Source organism: Mesoplodon bidens, assembly GCF_964165515.1.
Source record: "Mesoplodon bidens genome assembly, chromosome: X".
In the NCBI taxonomy this organism is placed as follows: Eukaryota; Metazoa; Chordata; class Mammalia; order Artiodactyla; family Ziphiidae; genus Mesoplodon; species Mesoplodon bidens.
Window position 1 is genome coordinate 34,161,109 of NC_138163.1, and position 22,721 is coordinate 34,183,829.

General features: G+C 37.2%; 1 protein-coding gene across 12 annotated transcripts in view; it reads left to right on the forward strand.

Moving 5' to 3' along the window:
* THOC2 (THO complex subunit 2) overlaps positions 1 to 22,721 on the forward strand; it is a 113,394-nt gene that overhangs the window by 44,210 nt on the left and 46,463 nt on the right. For 11 of the 12 annotated variants that reach the window (XM_081221669.1, XM_081221671.1, XM_081221674.1 and 8 more), the window contains 7 exons: positions 1,965 to 2,057; positions 5,348 to 5,503; positions 6,111 to 6,283; positions 7,529 to 7,724; positions 21,838 to 21,879; positions 22,311 to 22,441; positions 22,539 to 22,640. In XM_081221669.1, the coding sequence (XP_081077795.1) occupies positions 1,965 to 2,057; positions 5,348 to 5,503; positions 6,111 to 6,283; positions 7,529 to 7,724; positions 21,838 to 21,879; positions 22,311 to 22,441; positions 22,539 to 22,640 (893 nt within the window). The remainder of the gene's footprint in view (positions 1 to 1,964; positions 2,058 to 5,347; positions 5,504 to 6,110; positions 6,284 to 7,528; positions 7,725 to 21,837; positions 21,880 to 22,310; positions 22,442 to 22,538; positions 22,641 to 22,721) is intronic. The other variant, XM_081221676.1, reaches the window with a different exon arrangement.

Here is a 22,721-nt window from a genome sequence, read left to right on the forward strand (position 1 = left end):
CAACACTGTAAACCAGTCAGACTTAACAGACATATATAGAACACTCCACCCAACAACAATAGATTACACATTCTTCCTGAGTACACATGGAACATCCTCCAGGATAGACCTTATATTAGACCACAAAACAAGTCTGAATACATCTGTGACATTGAAATCATACAAAATATCTTCTTTGACCACAGCAGAATGAAACTAGATCACAGATGAAACTAGATCACAGCAATAGTGAGGGATAGTGAGTGATAGGAAATTCAGAGCTGGGTGGGCTTTAGGGAGCATGGAGGGAGAATAGTCTGAAAACAGCTATAAAAAGCAAAGATGATTCATACCCCATCTCCAGGCCTAGTAGTGTGAGGGGTCTGGGGAAAATAGCCACCACTTGACTGGGTTACAGTGGGAGTGGTGTTCCTAGTGAGTCTAGTCTTTGTTCAAGTGTCAAGGTGAAGTGGGGAGGAGAGGTTTAGAGGATATATTTAGAGGAGAGGTTCAGGATATGGGGGGGTTTGCTGAGGATGGATCATGAATTCCAGAGGATTCCATGGAAGTTTTTTAAGAATGCTATGGATAGGTAGGATAGGACAGAACAGGGATTGTGCAGAGCAATAGGAGGATCTGTTTACGGGAGTTGACATTTGTCCTGAGAGTTGGGGGCTTCTTGTGACTCATTTAAACAGAGATAATGGGAAAAATGAGAATATTCCTGGTGGATTCAAGTCAGGTAGTGAGCTTTTGTGGGTTTGCTCCAAAAGTGTGACCACCATTTTTTTTTTTTTTTTTTTTTGCGGTACGCGGGCCTCTCACTGTTGTGGCCTCTCCCGTTGCGGAGCACAGGCTCCAGACGCGCAGGCTCAGCGGCCATGGCTCACGGGCCCAGCCGCTCCGTGGCATGTGGGATCCTCCCGGACGGGGGCACGAACCCATGTCCCCTGCATCGGCAGGTGGACTCTCAACCACTGCGCCACCAGGGAAGCCCCACCATTTGTTTTTAATGGGAAAATGTTTTGATACTAAATAACCACTTAAAAAACATTTAGAATCAAACTGTTGCTAAGTTGAAGACTTATCTGTCTTAAAAATTACAGTGAAACAATGCCTTTTTTATATGACATCTGTTAGTTTCATTAGCTTCATATATTATGTACATAACACCTGTCACAACTGTGGGGGGGCTTACTTACAAAGATCTCATTTTCAGTGTTGAGTAGAAGCAGAACATAATGTATTGTCACTGTTTGCTTTTTATTTGCATTTTGCCATTTAATAATTGCTAGTTGTCCTCACGTCATTCTTCTATTCATCTGACCCCAAGCAGTTTAAAAATAAGGGAAAAGTCTTCTTGATAGCATTCAGAGATCCTTCTGTTTCTCCATAGGGTCCATAGGGCTGACCTGGACTTGGCCATTCCTTGTTTAAAATGTTGAATTATTCATGTGTATTACGTATAGACACCTGTTTTGAAGGGGAAATCATCTGACAAGCAGATATACTTAGCATAAACCCCAAGAAATAAAAGAATAGGTAGAAAAGTATAAAGCAGACACAGATGGTTCCGTACTTCCAGATTTGTCAGTCTTGTCTATCTGCATCTCCACTGAGAAGTACTTGAAAAACCAAGTTAAGAAAACATACATATAAACAAACCCAAACTAGATATTATGCAGTATAAAATCTCATTCTGATCAAGTTTCAGATTTTATTCAAATATCAGCATGTATTGTAAAATGTGTCCATTTTTGAAACTGCTTTCCTTGTGTTCATCAGATGTGCCAGTGTGAAAAGGGATATTCACATAATTATCTTTGTCCTGAATTTGGATGTTATTTATGATCAGGAAGAGCAATGAAGCTTATTGTTGACCTAGAGTTATTTGATCTAATTGTTCTTAATTATTGGTAGATAAATGGATATGATTTTAGTTGTACTTTAGGTACTAAATAGAAACTTTTTTTGTGTTTTTCAAGGAACCAAATGGAGAGACTCCTTCATCTTTGTACAGAGTTGCAGCAGTACTTCTACAATTTAATCTTATTGATTTAGATGATCTTTATGTACATGTAAGTCCAGTGGGCTGCTGAGAATATTTGGTTGTTCGTCCCAGGGGTGGGGAAGAGGAGTAGGCAGCCATATATAGCACTCCAAGATTGGTTCTAGGCTCTCAAGTCTTAATTTTTGAAGCCCTATTGCATTACTGCTTTGTGTTTACTTTATAAAGCGAATGAATTTAGTTCATTGGAACCGTGGAAATGAAATACCTTTTGTCACCGTTACAGAATTCAAGGTTGGCTATGAAGTTAAAGTTCTTTTTTTTTTTGCGGTACGCAGGCCTCTCACTGTTGTGGCCTCTCCCATTGTGGAGCACAGGCTCTGGACGTGCAGGCTCAGCGGCCATGGCTCACGTGCCTAGCCGCTCCGCGGCATGTGGGATCTTCCCAGACCGGGGCACGAACCCGTGTCCCCTGCGTCGGCAGGCGGACTCTCAACCACTGCGCCACCAGGGAAGCCCTGAAGTTAAAGTTCTTAATTGTCGTCAAGGCATACCTCATGGAGAGTGAGGCCAAGTTCTAATCAATGTGGTTTTAGACTTCTGTATTATACACAAATTAGGGGAAATATGAGATTACCTACATAGTTCTTACTTCTCACCCAAATGTTAAGTTTAGGCATTCAGTATGAATGGGGAACTTTTCGTATACTTCTTAAAAAATGGCTTCTTTTGTGTTTTTACTGGGTAATAAATGACTGGTATTGTGCTTTTATTGCTGGATCTAGGATTTAGAGGAGTGTGTATGTGATTATGATTTATGATCTCTAGTTTAGCAACAGCTTAGCCTGTCAGTTTGAAAACGCTAGGTTGGTAACATAGAAATTCCTGTTTTATTGTTGTGCATTAGGCTATCCATGAACTGTCCAAAGCTGACATCATCTTCACCGCCTTTGAAATCACTTCCTTGCCTGTCATTGCATATTGTGGTTACAGAGTTGAATGAAACTTGATCACTACCTTGGAAGCAGTCATAGTCTAGCAAGGGAGAAAACATTTTGCATTATACAATAAGTACTTTATTGGAAGTATTCACAAAGTGCTGTGAGGGCCCGGAATAGATAGTGACCATCTCTGTCTTGGGGGTATTCTGGAAGGCTTTTCCAAACTACTGATGTTGAACTGGGAACTTGATAGATGAGTAGGTGTTGGCCAGGCTTAAAAGGTGGGAAGCTTTGTAGGTAGAATTAACCTAATTTAAACGCAGGAGGTTTGAAAAGGCTTCACTATCACCTTAGGGGAACAGCAGGAAGCTCAGAGTGGTTGGAGCCTAGGGTGGTATGTAGGAGAAAGGAGGAGGGAGAAAGAATTAGGTTGGGGACCAAACTGTGAAGGGTTCTTAAGTGCCGTGGTGTAAGGAGTTTGGATTTTTTTTTCTTGTTGATAGTAGAGAGCCATTCAAGATGTAGAGTAGAGAAGGGATGTACAAACTGAAAACATGGAAAATTGGTCAGAAAAAGGAGAATCTGAAGACGTAGGTATGAGTTTATAGGCAAGTGTAGACTGGCAGGACAAATGGAAAGTACAAAAATGATGATAGATTTATTACTGATATTTTTCAGTTTAACTTTTTTTTTTTTAGATCGGAGTCGCCTTTATTTTTATTTATTTATTTATTTATTTTACAACTCTATTTAACTTTAAATATAAGCAGGCTAAGTGTTCCTGTTAAGGTGACAGAGATTTTCACATGGGATTAAAAACCAGTTTATTGTTTACGTGAGACATCTAAAACCTAAGGACAAAGAAAGGTTGAAAGTAAAATGGTGGGAAAAATATACTAGGGAAATTATTATTGTCAGATGAAATAGAGATAGTCACTTTATAATAATAAAGTTCTGTTTACTGGGAAGATATAATCGTTGTACCTTTATATACACCTAATAACATATTCTCAAAATACAGAAGACTAGAAATTGAGAGAACTATAATTAAAAACTTAGATTTAACCCATTGTAATTGGAGATTTTAGAGCCAATTGCAGTAGATAGACTAGGTAAAAGATGAGGACCTGTGGTAGATATGTGATAGATATATAAGTAAAGCAATAAAAATGGGTTTGATTGCCAGTGGAGAGAATAAAGAATGAGAAAAAGCCTCATTTACCTCCTTGTACCAGTCCATAATGCATTTTCTCCCACTCCCCTTTTTTGATTAATGGGATAAGGTCTGTAGTATGTAGTTTAATATTTCACTGTCTCCTTTTATTATTTACTGATTGTTTACTTTGCATTAGACTTAGCTACTGAAATAGATTATGCATTTCTAGGGACAGGAATGCTTCTTTTATAGCTCACCATAGTGCCTAGCAAAAGCTACTAAGTAATGGTTTATTGGTTATGTGTCTAGGTTATTTTATGAAATGTCCACATTAGCCATCTTCCACTCATACGATATGGCTGAACTTGAGATACTTGATCCTTTGTTCATAATGGAGGGTCAACTATCCACATATTACCTTTTCTTTTGTAATAAACTAGAAACTAGTTTGTGACTTAAGTCAAATAGGTATCTAGAAAATGAAAAGTGAGATGTCAAGCTGTTCATAATTTTTCGACTTGAGATTTTCATTTACTTTTTTACTTATTTTTTTTATAGATATGGAAAGTTTATTTCTAGATCCCATGGAAATTTAATGGAGTTTGTAGAGTTGTTTTTTTTATAACTAGAAGAAAATGTGTGTATTTTCTAAGCATGACAACAGAAGCAAGCAATAATAAAGGAAACCCGTATAAATTATCAGGGCTGCTCTGAGAGCTATACCCATAAGTATAATCTTTTTCTTTTTTGCAGGTTCTTATTATCTATTTTATACATATTAGTGTATATATGTCAGTCCCAAGAAATTTTTCATTTAGAGGAATCAACTTTGTCCCTTTATGTCAATCAGTAGTTTACCTCTCCCAAATTGGATCCGTATGTAGTACTTTATTTAATTTGGAGTTTGGCCTTTAAAGGGGAAATCTGTGATATTTTTAATGGAACAGGTACACATTTTCTTTGGTAAACTAATAAATTCAACGGTAAGCATCACTGTTGTAGTATTAATTTAGGACCTCTGACAGACAGAAGAGATGAAACTTTGAATTGCTGCCTGAGTTTAAAAGGTGTACAAAATTCAGGTACTTAATCCTGTCAGGTTATATGAAAATAATGGAGAGCGACCTATTTAGAAGGGAAATTATGGTCATAAATAGGCCAGGCTTCTTATTTAGTTTTATCAATAGAGAGTAGATAGTGTTTGCATTTTGTATGTGCAAATAGTATTAGCTTTTTTTTGAAATTTTAATGAACCATTTTTAGCTTCTTCCAGCTGATAATTGCATTATGGATGAACACAAACGAGAAATTGTAGAAGCTAAGCAGATTGTTAGAAAACTTACAATGGTTGTACTGTCTTCCGATAAAATTGACGAACGAGAGAAAGAAAAGGAAAAAGAAGAGGAGAAAGTGGAGAAGGTATATAGTTTATTCTGATATAATTAACATTGTCTTCTGGATTTAGAATTACGAAATTTAACTTGTGATGGTTAATCAACTTATGGAAGGATAATTTCTTAGTTTTGATTGTGGTGAAACCTGGTTTTTGGAATACAAATTTGCAAAGGTGGTTTTGTTTTTAATCTGATTGGCACCTTCCCAAAAGAGGCTGCAATGTTTTTTCTTATATAAACTTCAGAGTGTATTCTAAATAAGATAACACACGTATTGACTGTGTTTGTGTTCTGTGTATTAATGTCTCTCAAGTCCTAAAGGAATTCTCAAAGATGAATGAATTCTAGTTCCTTGTGTCACAATAAAACATTAAGTAGGACCTAATTTAATTCCAAGTCTATAAACTGTCATGCTTTGGCTGCTAAATGAAAAAGCAGATCCTATTGTTTTTTTCCAATCACTAAAAAACTTAATTGTACTTTCAGGAAAATACTGTTGCAGTTCCCATGAATGGCAGCTGTTGTTGACATACATTGTTTTATTGTTTGGCTTAATTTTTTATATGAAAAATATATAAAGATTTATTGGTGTCTGTATTCTGAGTATCTTTGCTGTAATTATTCCTTTTTAGCCACCTGACAACCAAAAACTTGGTTTGTTGGAAGCCTTGTTAAAGATTGGTGATTGGCAGCATGCACAGAACATTATGGATCAGATGCCTCCATACTATGCAGCTTCACATAAACTAATAGCCCTTGCTATTTGCAAGCTTATTCATATAACTATTGAGCCTCTCTACCGAAGGTATGTTACTGTGTGCTTTACTAATTGAGGTAGAAATAGTTTAGGACTACAAAAAAATCTGCATATTTATCTTGTCTTCTCAAACCAAGCGTATATTTTAGTATGTTTTATCAGAAGATAAGAACTATTCACAGACCATATCAGTTTGGCAGGTATTAATCAGTGACTTGTGTCCTATCATCTAGACCAGGTGTTGCAGAATTTGTGCTGCAGTGTTGTCTAAAAACTGTATGTTAGACTTCTAGGTTGGGTTTGCTCCACTGAGAGTGAAAACTCCATTCTGTTTTTGACTTTTCCTCCTCTCTTGGGGGGCAGAGAATTCCTAAGGTTTTTACTTAGTGTAATTTTCCTCTATCCTGGGTTGAGTGGCTCTGAGTGAGGACTTTGCCTCTCTGCTTGCCTTATCTCTCCTGGCATATAGGCTGCTGTCCTGGAAATTGGTAGTGCAGCCTCTCTCATCATCCCTAGTTACTGTGTCGACCAGTCCGCTAGCCCTCAGCCTACTTGCAGGATACTTAGGAGCAGTACTGGCAGCAGCTCTGGCTTCAGCCCCACAGATCAGAGCCTGCCTCAAAAGCCCCAGCCTTGTGACTCGTGCATAGCTGCTGGCTGCTGCCTTCAGTGCCACCTGGGCTGTGGACCATGAAGGCTTCTTCTCAGAGAGTGACCCCTGTGACTCCACAGCGGGACACCTGCTCCGCAGGTGAGAACTCTGGGCATGCTGTCCTTTTTAGTGTGACACACCCTCTTTCATTATGCTGCTCACCTTCCCTACCACCACCTACCTCATATTCAGTCTAGGTAGTGGAAGCCAGATTGAGAAATGTTTATTAACTTGAATCAGTGTTGTTATATCCATATTTTTCTGTTTCATCTTTGTGTCTCTGAGGTCCATCCCTTGTTCCCCATTCCCATATCCAGATTCCTGATATTGGCCAAATTTAACTAAAAACAAATTCATATGATGTATGTTAAATGTTAATTTGGAATCTGCATTTCTCTGATTTCCTTTTCTTATGCAGTTAATTTGAAACAGTCTCTTAAGCTCTGATTTTTTTTCAAATGAATATTGTTTTTGTCTTTTTCTACCAGTTAAGTTATTTGGTATAATGAAGTTAGGCACAGTTGAAATAGAGAAAGCAAATATAAGCAAGAAAAGTTTTACTTACTGATTAATATGACTGTGTTAACTTAAAATGGGGTATTGTATAGTTATATATATATAAATTTTCCTTCTTTTTGTAGAGTTGGCGTTCCTAAAGGTGCTAAAGGCTCACCTGTTAATGCTTTGCAAAATAAGAGAGCACCAAAACAAGCAGAGAGCTTTGAAGATTTGAGGAGAGACGTATTCAATATGTTCTGTTACCTTGGTCCTCACCTTTCTCACGATCCCATTTTATTCGCAAAAGTGGTGCGGATAGGCAAGTCATTTATGAAGGAGGTTAGTAAGATTTTTTTTCTTCCAAGCAGAAAACTAAATTATGGAATGAAACTGTTCTGAGTATATTCCCTAGAAATAAAAAGAAAGTAAACTTAAGAAAAGGTTATGTTGAGTAAGGTTTGGGGAAAATCAGTTGTGTCCCAACCATTTATATATAAAAACTTAAATCCAGCCAGATTATTAGTCAAGTCCTCCAGATAGGAAAATATGCTTTGGACATGTGATTGCTTTTTGAATCCCCTTATAAACAGTGGTTAATTCAACATTCTTTCCTCTTGCTTTTCTTCTGCTCAGTTGTTTTCTTGGCCGCAGTTTTGAATCATTGCCATTATTTGTGTGAAGTCCCTTCAACCTCAGACTGTTCAGGATCCATTCTTTTACTTTTTTTAGTAAACTTTTTATTAAAATAAAACATAACACAGAAGGCACACAAACCATAATTGTACAGCTCAGTAACATTTTCCAAACTAAACACCCATGTATCCACCATTTAGATCAAGAAATAGAACAGTACTAGCACCCCAGAGTTTTCCTTAAATGCCTTTCTAATCACTTACCGCAAGGGTAACTTTATGTTATTATTTTTTTTATTGATGTATAGTTGATTTACAATATTGTGTTAGTTTCAGATGTAGAGCAAAGTGATTTGGCTCTACATATATATGTGTGTATATATATATATATATATATATATATTCCTTTTTTTGGATTCTTTTCCATTATAGTTTATTACAAGATATTGAATATAGTTCCCTGTGCTATACAGTAAATCCTTATTGTTTGTCTATTTTATATATGCTAGTGTGCATCTGTTAATCCCATACTCCCAATTTATCCCTCCTCCCCCTTCCCCTTTGGTAACTATAAGTTTGCTTTCTATGCCTGTGAGTCTGTTTCTGTTTTGTAAATAAGTTCATTTGCATCATCTTTTTAGATTCCACATATAAGTGATATCATATAGTTGTCTTTCTCTGTCTGACTTACTTCGCTTAGTATGGTAATCTCTGGGTCCATCCATGTTGCTGCAAATGGCATTATTTCATTCTTTTTTATGGCTGAGTGATATATTCCATTGTGTGTGTACGTGTGTATATCTATATCTATATCTATATAGATATAGATATACACACACATATATATATCTATATATCTATATAGATATATATATATAAATATATACACATACACACACCACATCTTTTTTATCCATTCATCTGTTGATGTACACTTAGGTTGCTTCCATGTTTGGCTTATTATTTTTTAAAATTAGCTTCGAGTTATAATTTACATACAATAAACCTCACCAATTTTAAGTGTACAATTTGATGAGTTTTGACAGATGTATACAGTTGTGTGTCCACCACCATAATCGTGATATAGGATATTTTCATCATCCCAGCAAGTTCCCTCTTGCCCCTTTGCCATCAATTCCCTCCCTTCATTGCTGGTTCCTGGCAACCACTGGTAGGCTTTCTGTCACTGTGGTTTTGCTTTTTCTAGAACTTCACATAAATGGGATAGTATAGAATGTACTCTTTTTTTTGTCTGGTTTCTTCCACTTAATGCTTTTGAGAGTCATTTCAGTTGTTGCACATGTCAGTAGTTCTTTATTGCTGTGTAATATTTCATTATATAGATATAGCAGAGTTTATCCATTCACCAGTTGATGGGCATTTGGGTTGTTTCTAGTTGGGGACTATTATAAATAAAGCTGCTATGGATATTCTTGTACAAGTCTTTTTTGGGGGGGGTGCATATGTTTTTGTTTCCCCAGGAATGGGATTGCTGGGCCATATGGGTAAGTGTATGTTTAACTTTTTGTCAAACTTTTCCAACATATGTGTACCATTTTGCATTCCTGGGAGCAATGTATATGACTTCCATTTGCTCTACATCCTCATCAACACTTGGTGTTGTCAGTCTTTTAAATTTTAGTCATTCTAATGGGTGTGTAGTGCTATCTTTTGTGCTTTTAATTTACATTTCCCTGTTGATAAGTGATGTTGAGCATCTTTTCATGCCCTTATTTGCCATTTGTAATCATCTTTGTTGAAATGTCTATTCAAATCTCTTGCCCATTTTATTTATTTTTATTTATTTATTTTTTGCGGTACGTGGATCTCTCACTGTTGTGGCCTCTCGCGTTGCGGAGCACAGGCTCCGGATGCGCAGGCTCAGTGACCATGGCTCACGGGCCCAGCCGCCCCGCGGCATGTGGGATCTTCCCGGACCAGGGCACGAACCCATGTCCCCTGCATCGGCAGGCAGACTCCCAACCTCTGCGCCACCAGGGAAGTCCCTCTTGCCCATTTTAAATTCAGTTGTCTTTTATTCTCAGTCTGATTTGCCTTGTCATTTTGTTTACTGTCTTTTGAAAGCAAAAATTTAAAATTTTGATTGATTCCAATTTAATAGAACTTCTCTTTTATAGTTTGCTCTTTGTGTTCTAAGAGATCTTTGCCTAACCAAGGTCTTAAAGCTGAAAAGAATATACAATTTCTTTTCAATTGTAAAGCAACGTAAGCAAAAGAATCTAGAAATTCTTACAAGCACAAATGCAGTTTTCTCCAGTGTTTGGCGATTGCACCTAATTTTAATTTTTGACTACAGTAACTATATAGAAAATTTAACAACTGTTGTGTATTAATCACTTGAGACCTGAGATGTTTGATTTGGCTTTAAATACTTAGCTGGTAGGTACATTTTTTTTAACGTTAACAAATTTATATTGTGTAAAGGTATGCTGAAGAAATCTGCTAAGTAGTTCATTACTATACATAATATTTATTATATAGCATATATCCATATAAAAAAAGAAGTATAACAGTGTTTCATTATCTTGATCCTTATCGTCTGAAAGGGATGTCATGTTAACTAGTACTTGTTTTTCCCATTGCATCATATTGGGAAGCATGTGAAGTCAATTTGTCCCATTACTGGTGATGTTAACATGGATCACTTGGTTAAGGTGAGGGCTGCCAGGTTTCTCCAGTGTAGTTATTCTTTTTCTCTTTTTTGTTAATATGTATCCTGTGGGGAGATACTTTGAGACAATGTAAACAGCCTCTTTCTCATCTTACTTTTACCCACTAATGGTATTCTGGTTTTTTTATGCTATTCTTTTTCATTAAAAATCTTAATGTTCAGATCTCTTGTTCTGAAATTCTTTCTTTGGCTACAAGTATCATAAACTTGTAAGCAGGAGACCAAACATCAAACTTGTAGAAGTCCCGTATACAGACATATGTATAAACATATACAGATACAATATTGTTATCAAGATACACAGGTGCTAAAGCTGTTACTCTTCCACTCTGCCATCTCCATTGCAGCCCTCCTTTATCTCTGTTCTATCACAATTGTGTCTGGTGCCTGCCCCTAACTCTAGTCTCTATTTTTGCAGAGGTAGAAGGGCAGAAGGGAAGCAGAAAAAGTTTATGTTGATCCCAGTGTGGGAAGAAGTCTGTCTTCTCTCATTGCTAAGGTTGTGGTAGGAAAAGTGAATCTTTCCAATGCTCTGACTTAGAATTTTGGTTCATTTTTTTTACCCTAAAAACATTTCACTATAACAAATCATTATGTGTTTGTAGGTTTAAAAGGCTTATGTTGCCTAGCTAGGAATTTAATCCGAGTTTATAAGATTGCTTCTGAAGGGGGAATATGACCTTAGTTCCAAATAATGTATTTACAATGAACAAATCTTTAACAAATCTCTCATTCATAAGCTTGAGGTTGGCTTGTATATATAAATTATGCATATTTAAAAAATAGCTTGTGTTAGATATCACTTAACAGAATAGTCTTTTCAGCCTATAGTTATTTGAAATCATTTATGTCTCTGTGTGTGTGTATGTGTATGTGGTTATATATTTCTGAAATTTGAGGTATGTAGTATAGGACTATCGAGTACAGTGAACCTCAAACTTTACATGCATCAGGATCACCTGGGGGTCTTCTTAAAATACAGATTGTTGGGCTCCATCCTCAGTTTCTGATTCAGTAGGTCTGGGTGGGACCCGAGAATTTGCATTTCTAACATGTTTCCAGGTGCTACTGATCCAAAGAGCAAACTTTGAGAACTGTTCTAGTATATTAACCAATTTTGGTCCTTATTTCAGGCTTAAAAGAGGGAGGTGGCTCTATAGAATATTTCTATATGAATGCTCACGTTTTGCTATCTTTAAAATTTTCTTTAACTATAAAGCACAGCTTTAACATGCTCACCTGACATACTTAAATGTTTTTGATAGCACCTACACACATAAAGATGAATTCCTTGGTGCTTTTTTGCGTCCAGCTGATGTTAGTGGATTAAGTTGTTTCTGATAGTGATTACTAATATTGAGCTCTTACCCTGTGTCAGGCCCTATTTTAGTACCTTACATGCATCAGCTCATTTAATCTTTACCAAGCCTTTTGTGCTCTAGGTTAAGTAACTCGTCCCAGGTCACACAGCTAGTATGGGACAGATATGCGAGTTCAATTCAGGCAGTCTGGCTTCAGAGGCCAAGCTCAAAATCACCATGCCCTACTGCCTATACAAATGTAGTGTGTCTAAAATTGAAGAAATGATTGGTTGTCTAAATTTTTCGATTCTTGAAATTCCTTGCTATTTTAAATTATATCTGTATCAGTGGTGTTTTATCTCTGCAGTCTGTTTTCATCTCATTCTGTGTATCTCGTATCCAAGCTTTTCTTGTCTTACTGAGTTCGTAATACTTTTTCTATGACAATATGCAGATACTTTTGGAGAATCTCTGTCTGTCCTCTGTGTTCTACTTTCTTCCAGACTAAGTTCATTTGTCTTTTATATGCTTTTTTTAGGCTATTTATATTTCCATAGTAGCCACAGCATTTCTTTTCATCTTAATATGGACAACTTCTTTCTGATACAGTGTGAGTGAATCCTCACACCCTTCCTACCTTTTTTTTTTTTCTTTGGTACGCGGGCCTCTCACTGTTGTGGCCTCTCCCGTTGCGGAGCAGAGGCTCTGGACGAGCAGGCTCAGCGGCCATGGCTCACGGGCCCAGCTGCTCTGAGGCATGTGGGATCTTCCCGGACCGCGGCATGAACCCATGTCCCCTGCATCGGCAGGCGGACTCTCAACCACTGCGCCACCAGGGAAGCCCCCTTCCTACCTTATTTATGACCAGTCCTTCTCCCCTCAAGCTACAGTTTGAGTATTGGGTTCTCTTTTCAATCTTTTCTGTGGTCTGGAATAGGGGAGTGAATAAGCTCAGTGAGGCTGAGTATAGCCCTCATTTAGGGAACCTCTGCTTTGTCTTCTGAGATCCTGTTACCCATCCTATGCTAGGCATGCCCAACCAAGTGGGTATCCAACTCCCTTGGGGTTTGATTCTCTCATCCATCTGAGCACAGTTCCTTTGAGAGACAGAAAGCCTTAGCAGCCAGAATCCTGCTGGGCTTCTACTCACAAGGGTTTTTCCTCAGGTTATTTACCTTGCAGGCCACATTGCCTAAAGGATTTTGTTGACTTACCTTCCTTGCTCGATACTTCTGGGGATTGGGTTAAGGTCAGGCGCCATACCACACTGTCTGTAGTTCAGAATCTTATGTGTGTTTGTGTGTGCATCACCTTGAAGTTAATAGCATAATTTCCTCTTTTTTTGCTTGGTTGGTGGTGAATTTGGGACATTAAAAAAAACAAATAGGAAGACATACTTTGTTCATTGCATTAGGGATTGTGGGAGAGAAATTCTGTGTTTATGCTTCACTCTGTCATCTTAATTCATTTATCTCACTGTCTCTTTATATGGCTATTTCTTATGTTGGCCTTTGGTAAAGAGCCAAAGTGCTCTAAATTGATTCACAGATAAAGCTTAGAGAAACCTAGAGTCAAAGGGTCAGGATATACCTTAGATTGGGTACTAGGTGATATTCGGAATAGTTGTGATTATGATAATTGTGGTAATGTGGAAGAATGTCCTTATTCTTTCTTTTTTTTAATTAATTTATTTTTATTTTTGGTTGTGTTGGGTCTTCGCTGCTGTGCGCGGGCTTTCTCTAGTTGTGGCGAGCAGGGGCTGCTCTTGGTTGTGGTGTGCGGGCTTCTCATTGTGGTAGCTTCTCCTGTTGCGGAGCATGGGCTCTAGGCTCACGGGCTTCAGTAGTTGTGGCTCGAGGGCTCTAGAGCGCAGGCTCAGTAGTTGTGGCACACGGGCTTAGTTGCTCCATGGCATGTGGGATCTTTCTGGACCAGGGCTCGAACCCCTGCGTTGGCAGGCAGACTCTTAACCACTGCACCACCAGGGAAGTCCCTGTCCTTATTCTTAGGAGATGTACACTGAATTTTTTTGAGATAAAGTATCATGTCTGCAATTTTTTTGGTCAAGAAAAAAAGGCAAAATGTTAATTGTTGGATGTACATGGTAGATATATAGGTGTTTATGGATAAGTATACTATCCATTCAACTTTTATGTAAACTTGAAATTTTTCATAATAAAAATTTGGGTTCCTAGGGAGAGAATGTACCTTAATACCATTGATCCTGAAACTCTAGTTTATGAAACAGCTACTTTAGAATTTTGACTTGATGTTTATTGTTTTTTGTTAGCTATTAGGGGAGGGAGAGTCTGTGATCCTGCTTCAGTCCATTTATTTCTTTTCAAAATTGAAGATCTAACCTGGTTGTGTGGGTTAGAGCTCAAAATTAATATTCCTTTTGGATGAAGGTATGGGAGTCAATCAAGTACAGTGGAATTACACCATACCTGTGCTTAGTTTATGTGAATGTGGCCAGACTTGTTCCATCAAAATACTCAGTGTGTATGTCTAGGAGCAAGGGTGAAATTGGAGAAATTTTTTTCTTTCATTTTGGTTCAGTTTCTCAGGTGTCTTAGAGAGTATCTCACCACATTCAGTTAGTCTAGTTTTTAAACTGTGTTTTCGTGTGACATGGCCCCCTAAATGCAAGCCAGTCACTTTATTTCATGTTCACATCTCATGGTCACTTAGTGATTTCTCCTAATATTAGAGGGGAAAAACAGAGTCTTGAGTTGGACTTAAATGAAAGATAATGTGTCTGTATACTTTATAGATGATATAAGGGGTTTTTTAAGGGTAATTGTGAGTATATGTAATTTTTACTTTATGTGTTGACTTTGGAACCTTCCTTGCCCACAGATTCTTCATTTAAGGCTGTCCCCCAAACAGAGTAATTAAAGCATTAGAAATTGATAATTAGGTGAACTAGTTTCATCAGGATGAGCTGCTAGCTACTTGCTAGTAATGTGACCTTAAGCTGGTCACTTTTCTAAGCCAGAGATTCGTGGTAGTAATATTTGCCTTATCTAGCTCCTGGGGTTGCAATATGGATCAAATGAGATATGTCTAAACATGAATTAGATACTAATAATTAGGTATTCAATTTTAGAGAGTTAAAAAAATAGTTGTCATGAATTTTTTAGATCATAATAAGTTATCACTTACGTAAGCTATCACTACACTAACTTTTGATGATTTTTTAAAAAGCATTAATAATATACTTTAATCTATTTCTGTCTTTAAACATAAGATGCCACTTTAAAGTAGCAGTTTCATTTCCCTCAAGAGTAGATTTGATTTTATGTAGGAATGCCTTTAGCTTCTTTACATTGTAGAGATAGATGTTTTTTCCCTCTCATTTTTGAAATTTGTTATAAATTAGTAACAAATCAAAGAATTTTTATCAAATAAAGGAAATTTTTGTTGCTGGGGTTTCATGAGTGAACTAGTCAAGGGTAGTATGGACACATATCTCTCCATTCAAAAAAATACATCTTTATTGGAGTATAATTGCTTCACAATTCTGTGTTAGTTTCTGTTGTACAACAAAGTGAATCAGCCATATGCGTACATATATCCCCATATACCCTCCCTATCCCACCCTCTAGGTCGTCGAAAAGCACCGAGCTGATCTCCTTGTGCTGTGCTGCTGTTTCCCACTAGCTATCTGTCTTACATTTGATAGTGTATATATGTCGATGCTACTCTCACTTCGCCCCAGCTTTCCCCTCCCTCCGTGTCCTCAAGTCCATTCTCTATGTGTATGTCTTTATTCCTGCCCTGCCACTAGGTTCATAAGTACCATTTTTTTTTTTTAGATTTCATATATACGCGTTAGCATACGGTATTTGTTTTTCTCTTTCTGACTTCACTGTATATGACAGACTCTAGGACCATCCACCTCACTACAGATAACTCAATTTTGTTTCTTTTTATAGCTGAGTAATATTCCATTGTATATATGTGCCACATCTTCTTTATCCATTCATCTGTCTATGGACACTTAGGTTGCTTCCATGTCCTGGCTATCGTAAATAGTGCTGCAGTGAACACTGTGGTACATGTCTCTTTTTGAATTATGGTTTTCTCAGGGTATATGCCCAGTAGTGGAATTGCTGGGTCATATGGTAGTTCTATTTTAGTTTTTTTAAGGAACCTCCATACTGTTCTCCATAGTGGTCAGTTTACATTCCCACCAACAGTGCAGGAGGGTTCCCTTTTCACCACACTCTTTCCAGCATTTATTGTTTCTAGATTTTGTGATAATGGCCATTCTGACCGCTGTGAGGTGATACCTCATTGTAGTTTTGATTTGCATTTCTCTAATAATTAGTGATGTTGAGCATATTTTTATGTGCCTCTTGGCCATCTGTATGTCTTCTTTAGTGAAATGTCTATTTAGGTATTCTGCCCATTTAAAAAAATATTTTAGATCCTGCATGCTGCAACTAAGAGCCCGCATGCTGCAACTAAGAGCCCACATGCCACAGCTAAAGATCCCACATGCCGCAACAAAGATCGCACACATGGTGACAAAGATCCCATGTGCCACAACTAAGACCTGGCACAGCCAAATAAATAAATAAATATAAAAAAAACCAATCAGAACCTTGATTATAATTCTTATTGTCCAAATGGAGACAGACACTGCTATCATTGGCACTCTAGAGTTGGAGCCCAAGTTTAATCTATAACACCCTTGCTATTTAATGAGTCTGAGCAGGGAAAAACTGTTAGGATGTTTATATTAGTACTTGTATTATCCCCTATAATGATTGGTTTGAACTCAGGTCACTTTAGCTATTACTGAATATCTTCATATGACAATTCTAATCAAGGTGTAGAATCATAGTTAAGGTAATAAATTACAAATAGGATCTTAATTTTTCCCATTAGCTATGCTTTTTTTTTTTTTTTTTTTTTTTTTTTTTCTTTTTGCGGTATGCGGGCCTCTCACTGTTGTGGCCTCTCCCGTTGCGGAGCACAGGCTCCGGATGCGCAGGCCCAGCGGCCATGGCTCACGGGCCCAGCCGCTCCGCGGCATATGGGATCCTCCCAGACCGGGGCACGAACCCGTATCCCCTGCATCGGCAGGCGGACTCTCAACCACTGCGCCACCAGGGAGGCCCTAGCTATGCTTTTTACCTAAGAGAGGTATATAAACATCCAAGGATAGGCAGATATTAAATTTATTAGTAGGCAACTGTAGACTCTATGTACAAACAGTGTAGTTTTAAAAAAAAATACATTTTTTTACAAGAAAGGAAAGCAGAATTTTTAGTGTGGACCACATTACTTGCTGTAAACAATTGATTCAACTGCTGTACCTCTTCTCCAAGGCTGTTTCCTGAAATTCAACCTCAGTGTTCAGTTTCAGAAAAGAAAAAATTCATAGTGTGTGAAAGAGAGGTAACATTTAAAAGTTACCCTGGGATAAGAACTGAGAGCCAGCACATATGGTCATCCTGTGTGTGGGTGACCATATTATTCATTCTTTGGCATCTTAGTAGAGATTTGTATTGACTAAAAAAGAAAGGTGGTGGCAGATAGTACTTTTCATTTAGTATCCCTTCCTGTGTTTTCATAAATGATGTATCAAAGTTAAGGGGTTATTTCTAAGTGTTTTGTAAAGTTTTTAAGATTTTCTGATTGAAAGTTAAAAAGGCTTTGAACCAAAACATTGAAAGGCTATTCTGTTATCTCTTCTCCAGGCTTGTTAAACTCAGGTTCCCATAACTTTTCTTTTTTAAAAAATATTAATTAATTTATTTTGAATTTTTAAATTTAATTTATTTTTTATACAGCAGGTTCTTATTAGTTATCTATTTTATACATATTAGTGTGTATATGTCGATCCCAATCTCCCAATTCATCCCACTACCCCTTTCCCCTCTTGGTGTCCATATGTTTGTTCTCTACATCTGTATCTCTATTTCTGCCTTGCAAACAGGTTCATCTGTACCATTTTTCTAGTTTCCACATATATGCGTTAATATACGATATTTATTTATCTCTTTCTGACTGACTTCACTCTGTATGACAGTCTCTTGATCCATCCACGTCTCTACAAATGACCCAATTTCATTCCTTTTTATGGCCGAGTAATATTCCATTGTATATATGTACCACATCTTCTTTATCCATTCGTCTGTCGATGGGCATTTAGGTTGCTTCCATGACCTGGCTATTGTAAATAGTGCTGCAATGAACATTGGGGTGCATGTGTCTTTTTGAATTATGGTTTTCTCTGGGTATATGCCCAGTAGTGGGATTGCTGGGTCATATGGTAGTTCTATTTTTAGGTTTTAAGGAACCTCCATACTGCTCTCCATAGTGGCTGTATCAATGTACATTCCCGCCAACAGTGCAAGAGGGTTCCCTTTTCTCCACATCCTCTCCAGCATTTGTTGTTTGTAGATTTTCTGATGATGCCCATTCTAACTGGTGTGTGGTGATACCTCATTGTACTTTTGATTTGCATTTTTCTAATAATTAGTGATGTTGAACAGCTTTTCCTATGCCTCTTGGCCATCTGTATGTCTTCTTTGGAGAAATGTCTCTTTAGGTCTTCTGCCCGTTTTTTGATTGGGTTGTTTGTTTTTTTGATAATGAGCTGCATGAGCTGCTTGTATATTTTAGAGATTAATCCTTTGTCCGTTGATTCATTTGCAAATATTTTCTGCCTTTCTGAGGGTTGTCTTTTCATCTTGTTTGTAGTTTGCTTTGCAAAAGCTTTTAAGTTTCATTAGGTCCCATTTGTTTTTTTTTTGTTTCTATTTCCATTACTCTAGGAGGTGGATCAAAAAAGATCTTGCTGTGATTTATGTCAAAGAGTGTTCTTCCTATGTTTTCCTCTAAGAGTTTTATAGTGTCCAGCCTTACATCTAGGTCTTTAATCCATTTTGAGTTTATTTTTGTGTATGGTGTTAGGGAGTGTTCTAATTTCATTCTTTTACATGTAGCTGTCCAGTTTTCCCAGCACTACTTATTGAAGAGACTGTCTTTTCTCCATTGTATATCCTTGCCTCCTTTGTCATAGATTAGTTGATCATAGGTGCGTAGGTTTTTCTCTGGGCTTTCTAACCTGTTCCATTGATCTATGTTTCTGTTTTTGTGTCAGTACCAGAGTGTCTTGATTACTGTAGCTTTGTAGTATAGTCTGAAGTCAGGGAGTCTGATTCCTCCAGCTCCATTTTTTTTCCCTCAAGACTGCTTTGGCTAGGTTCCCATAACTTTTAACTTATAGGTTATAGTTTCCTATTTCTACGTTATTTTGATGGGTCTTATTTAGACCCTAACAAAAAGATTCTTCTATTAGAGTAGTTTTCAGACATAAATGTGTAGTTCTTAGCCTATTATATGGCATGTAGTACTCAATGAATGATAGTTAATAAGGACGGTGACAATAATGCCATAATTTACTTAGATGTAGTCTAAGTCACAAATTTAAATATTTTTCATTTTTTTCCCTTTTCAGGTTTTCCATGAATGTTGGGGGGGATGGTTCAGGTGGTAATGCGAGCGGTGGGGAGTGGCAGATGAGGCTTCACTCGCTCACCTGCTGCTCACCTCCTGCTGTGCGGCCCGGTTCCTAACAGGCCATGGACTGGTACTGGTCCTCGGCCTGGGGCTTGGGGACCCCTGCTCTAAAGTAGCATTTGAAACATTCATGGGTTAGAGGTACTAAAAATAAGACATTAGTAATAAAAAAGTAATTTATCTAGTTATATCTACGACTTATTCCAGCCTTTATTTCTCAACTCTCCAAAAGCACCTTCTTGATGAACCTGCTTTTTTGGTGGGGGGGAGCGTGGTGCTCAGTAGTGTTATGCAGCCCCATCAGCTGCTCTGTTGTTATAGGGCAAGTTTGGAACCTGCTTGGGGTCATTTATAGCTGATGGTCTGTGTAGACATAATTGTGAGTGCTCAATTTTATTCAAACTTAAAAATTCAGTTCCTAACAGTACATTGGTAAGTGTAGTCTTGATCTTAAAGAGATCCTGAAAGATAGTAACCTTGTCAGTTCCTCAAAGATAGGAACTCTCTACTGTTCATCTTTGAATTCCCAGTGCCTGGCACATAGTAAACAAATGAATGAATGAATGAATGTCTTTTGTCCCTCCCCATCCTTTCTTTCTTCAACTTCTGCCTGGCCATTCAATAAAACTTTTAGTATTCTATTGTGGGAATGGAGAGTTTTGTATGTGCTCTGAATTAAAAAGCAAATTAAGTTAAACTAAATGAAAAAGAAAGCATCAGGGGAGTGGAATGTGTAAAGAAAATCACTTTTACATGCATGTACATCTTGGTTTTGTTGTTGTTGTTGTTCATCTTGGTTATAATTAGCCTTTGCTAGAAACCTTTTCTTACTGCTCTTCTAGATAGTTTCCTTGTGCTTTCCATATTTCTTTCTCTCTTTCAAATTTTCCTGCTTGTGAAATCTAGAGAATTGACAAATAGACATTAGAAACTAATATAAGTATCTAGTAAGAGGAATTAGGACAGCTTAGTAACTAAGAAAATGTTTTATTTGTATGGAGAAAACTATGTATAGCTTTATTAGGTTCATTTGAATCATAGTATACTAGCAAAGGAGTAGCCTAACTGCCTTTATCTCCAACACAATACCTTATAAACTGGATTCTTCCAATTATGACATACCGTTATTTCTGCCTCCCAGTGTACACGCAGTATGCCACCAGAATTACCATCCCCCTCCAACAAAATAAAAGCAACTATTTAGTTTGTTTTCTGCCAGGCCACTCCTTCATAACCTGACTCCTTATTTGCTCACCGGGATGTATGTTGACTTAATAATCGTTTCTGTGAAAGGGAACCATATCTTTTTAACCTGCCAATTAAAAAAGTGTGATTCTGTATGTTTTCCCATCAAGGTAACATGGCCGTCCCTGAATTAGTCTTATGTGAAAATGTTGCACAGAAGTTAGACTTCCCTGTAGTAACACACATTAAATTACTCAAGCATGAAAACATACATGCACAAAATATCCTTATCTACCAATAAGGTATGTTAGCTGCATATTAGCTTTTCCCTTTCTCATACTTGGTATTGAGCTAAATACATTCCAGAAATCTAGATTGTCCTTGAGTATCAGTGCTTCACCTGTCCTTTTGGCCTTTGTGCACTCCCCCAACACTCCACCTGCCTATACACACACAAATGTTACTCACAATTTCATTTTGTATGTATAGACAGCATTGTCAAACATGGTACTTCAGCAGCCCACCTGAAAATCACTGATAAAATAATGACCCAGGCTTTTTCATTCAGTCTGTCCAAGTTAGGAAGTGGTTTGGTCTTTGTCAGCAATGGTATTAATATTTTGGGCCTACTTCTTAGGGCTTAAGTAGTGGTGAATTAAAACATAGCTTTGGATTTCTTTGGGTTTAATTTTTGTTGTCGTTGCTTTAGTGTTAGATTTTACCAATTCTGAGGGGGAGAACTAGAACATCTGGAAGGAGAAATGCAAATGAATTATAACTAAATTGTGCTGGCTACAATTTTATAATTAATACTCAGATCAGTTTTAGGATGCTTTGGTTTGTGATAATGAGGTTGAGAAAAGAATTGGCTTATAAAACTGGCATTTAAAATTCATGAATGTCACATTATTTGGAGGTTAGAAATGTAGATGAGAACTTAAAATGTTAATTGGTAATACTGACTGTAAAACCTACATGTGTGTAACAAGTAACGAAATAATTCACAACTACATGCAAGTTAATTTTTTTCAAATTAGAAATGAAATTGTGACAGTATAATCTTAACCTTTTTGCATTTTATTTATAGTTTTTTTTAATTTTAGTTTCAGTCTGATGGAAGCAAACAAGAAGATAAGGAGAAGACGGTAAGAGACTAGAAAAATCCAATGTGTCTAATGTTTGTCTAGGTACAGCATACTGTAAATTTTACTGTGAACAAGCTTTAATCACCTATGTGAATAACTATTTTATACTTTATATGTTGAATGTAGCTTTTGGCATGTCGTACAAAGTATCTTTTAAGATTGACAGCCTCCTGTTTTTGAGGATTACCATGTTGAGAAAGGAAAAGGGATAAAAAGTCCCTCATTCTTGCTACCCCTTTCCTTCCCTCACCTCATTTGCTTTCTTAGACGGAGAAACTTTTTTGTGAAAAGTACAGTGATAGTGTGGGGAATTAGATATGGTGTGTTATTAAATCAAGGAATGGCAATTTTTCCAAGGCTTACATAAATTTGTTTGGGGGGGATTAATATGCACCTCTTAACTGAAATAATTTTTCCTCCATTTTTCGTAGGAAGTTATCCTTAGCTGCTTGCTTAGCATTACTGACCAGGTATTACTTCCATCTCTTTCTTTGATGGACTGCAATGCTTGTATGTCTGAGGAACTGTGGGGAATGTTTAAAACATTTCCATATCAGCATAGGTAAATACATAATATTTTTGTATTTTTAGCTACTATTCTAGTGCACTAACCTCTAAGTGTTTAATTTTTCCTAATTCTTCATCTCATCATTTTCAAGATATCGTCTGTATGGCCAGTGGAAGAATGAAACTTACAACAGTCATCCACTTTTAGTAAAAGTTAAAGCTCAAACAATAGACAGAGCCAAATATATCATGAAGTAAGTTTTAATTTATTTTTCTTCTTAATATCTGGATCTGATTTACTTTCTTTCAGCCAGCTCATGTCTGAGCCTCAGTTT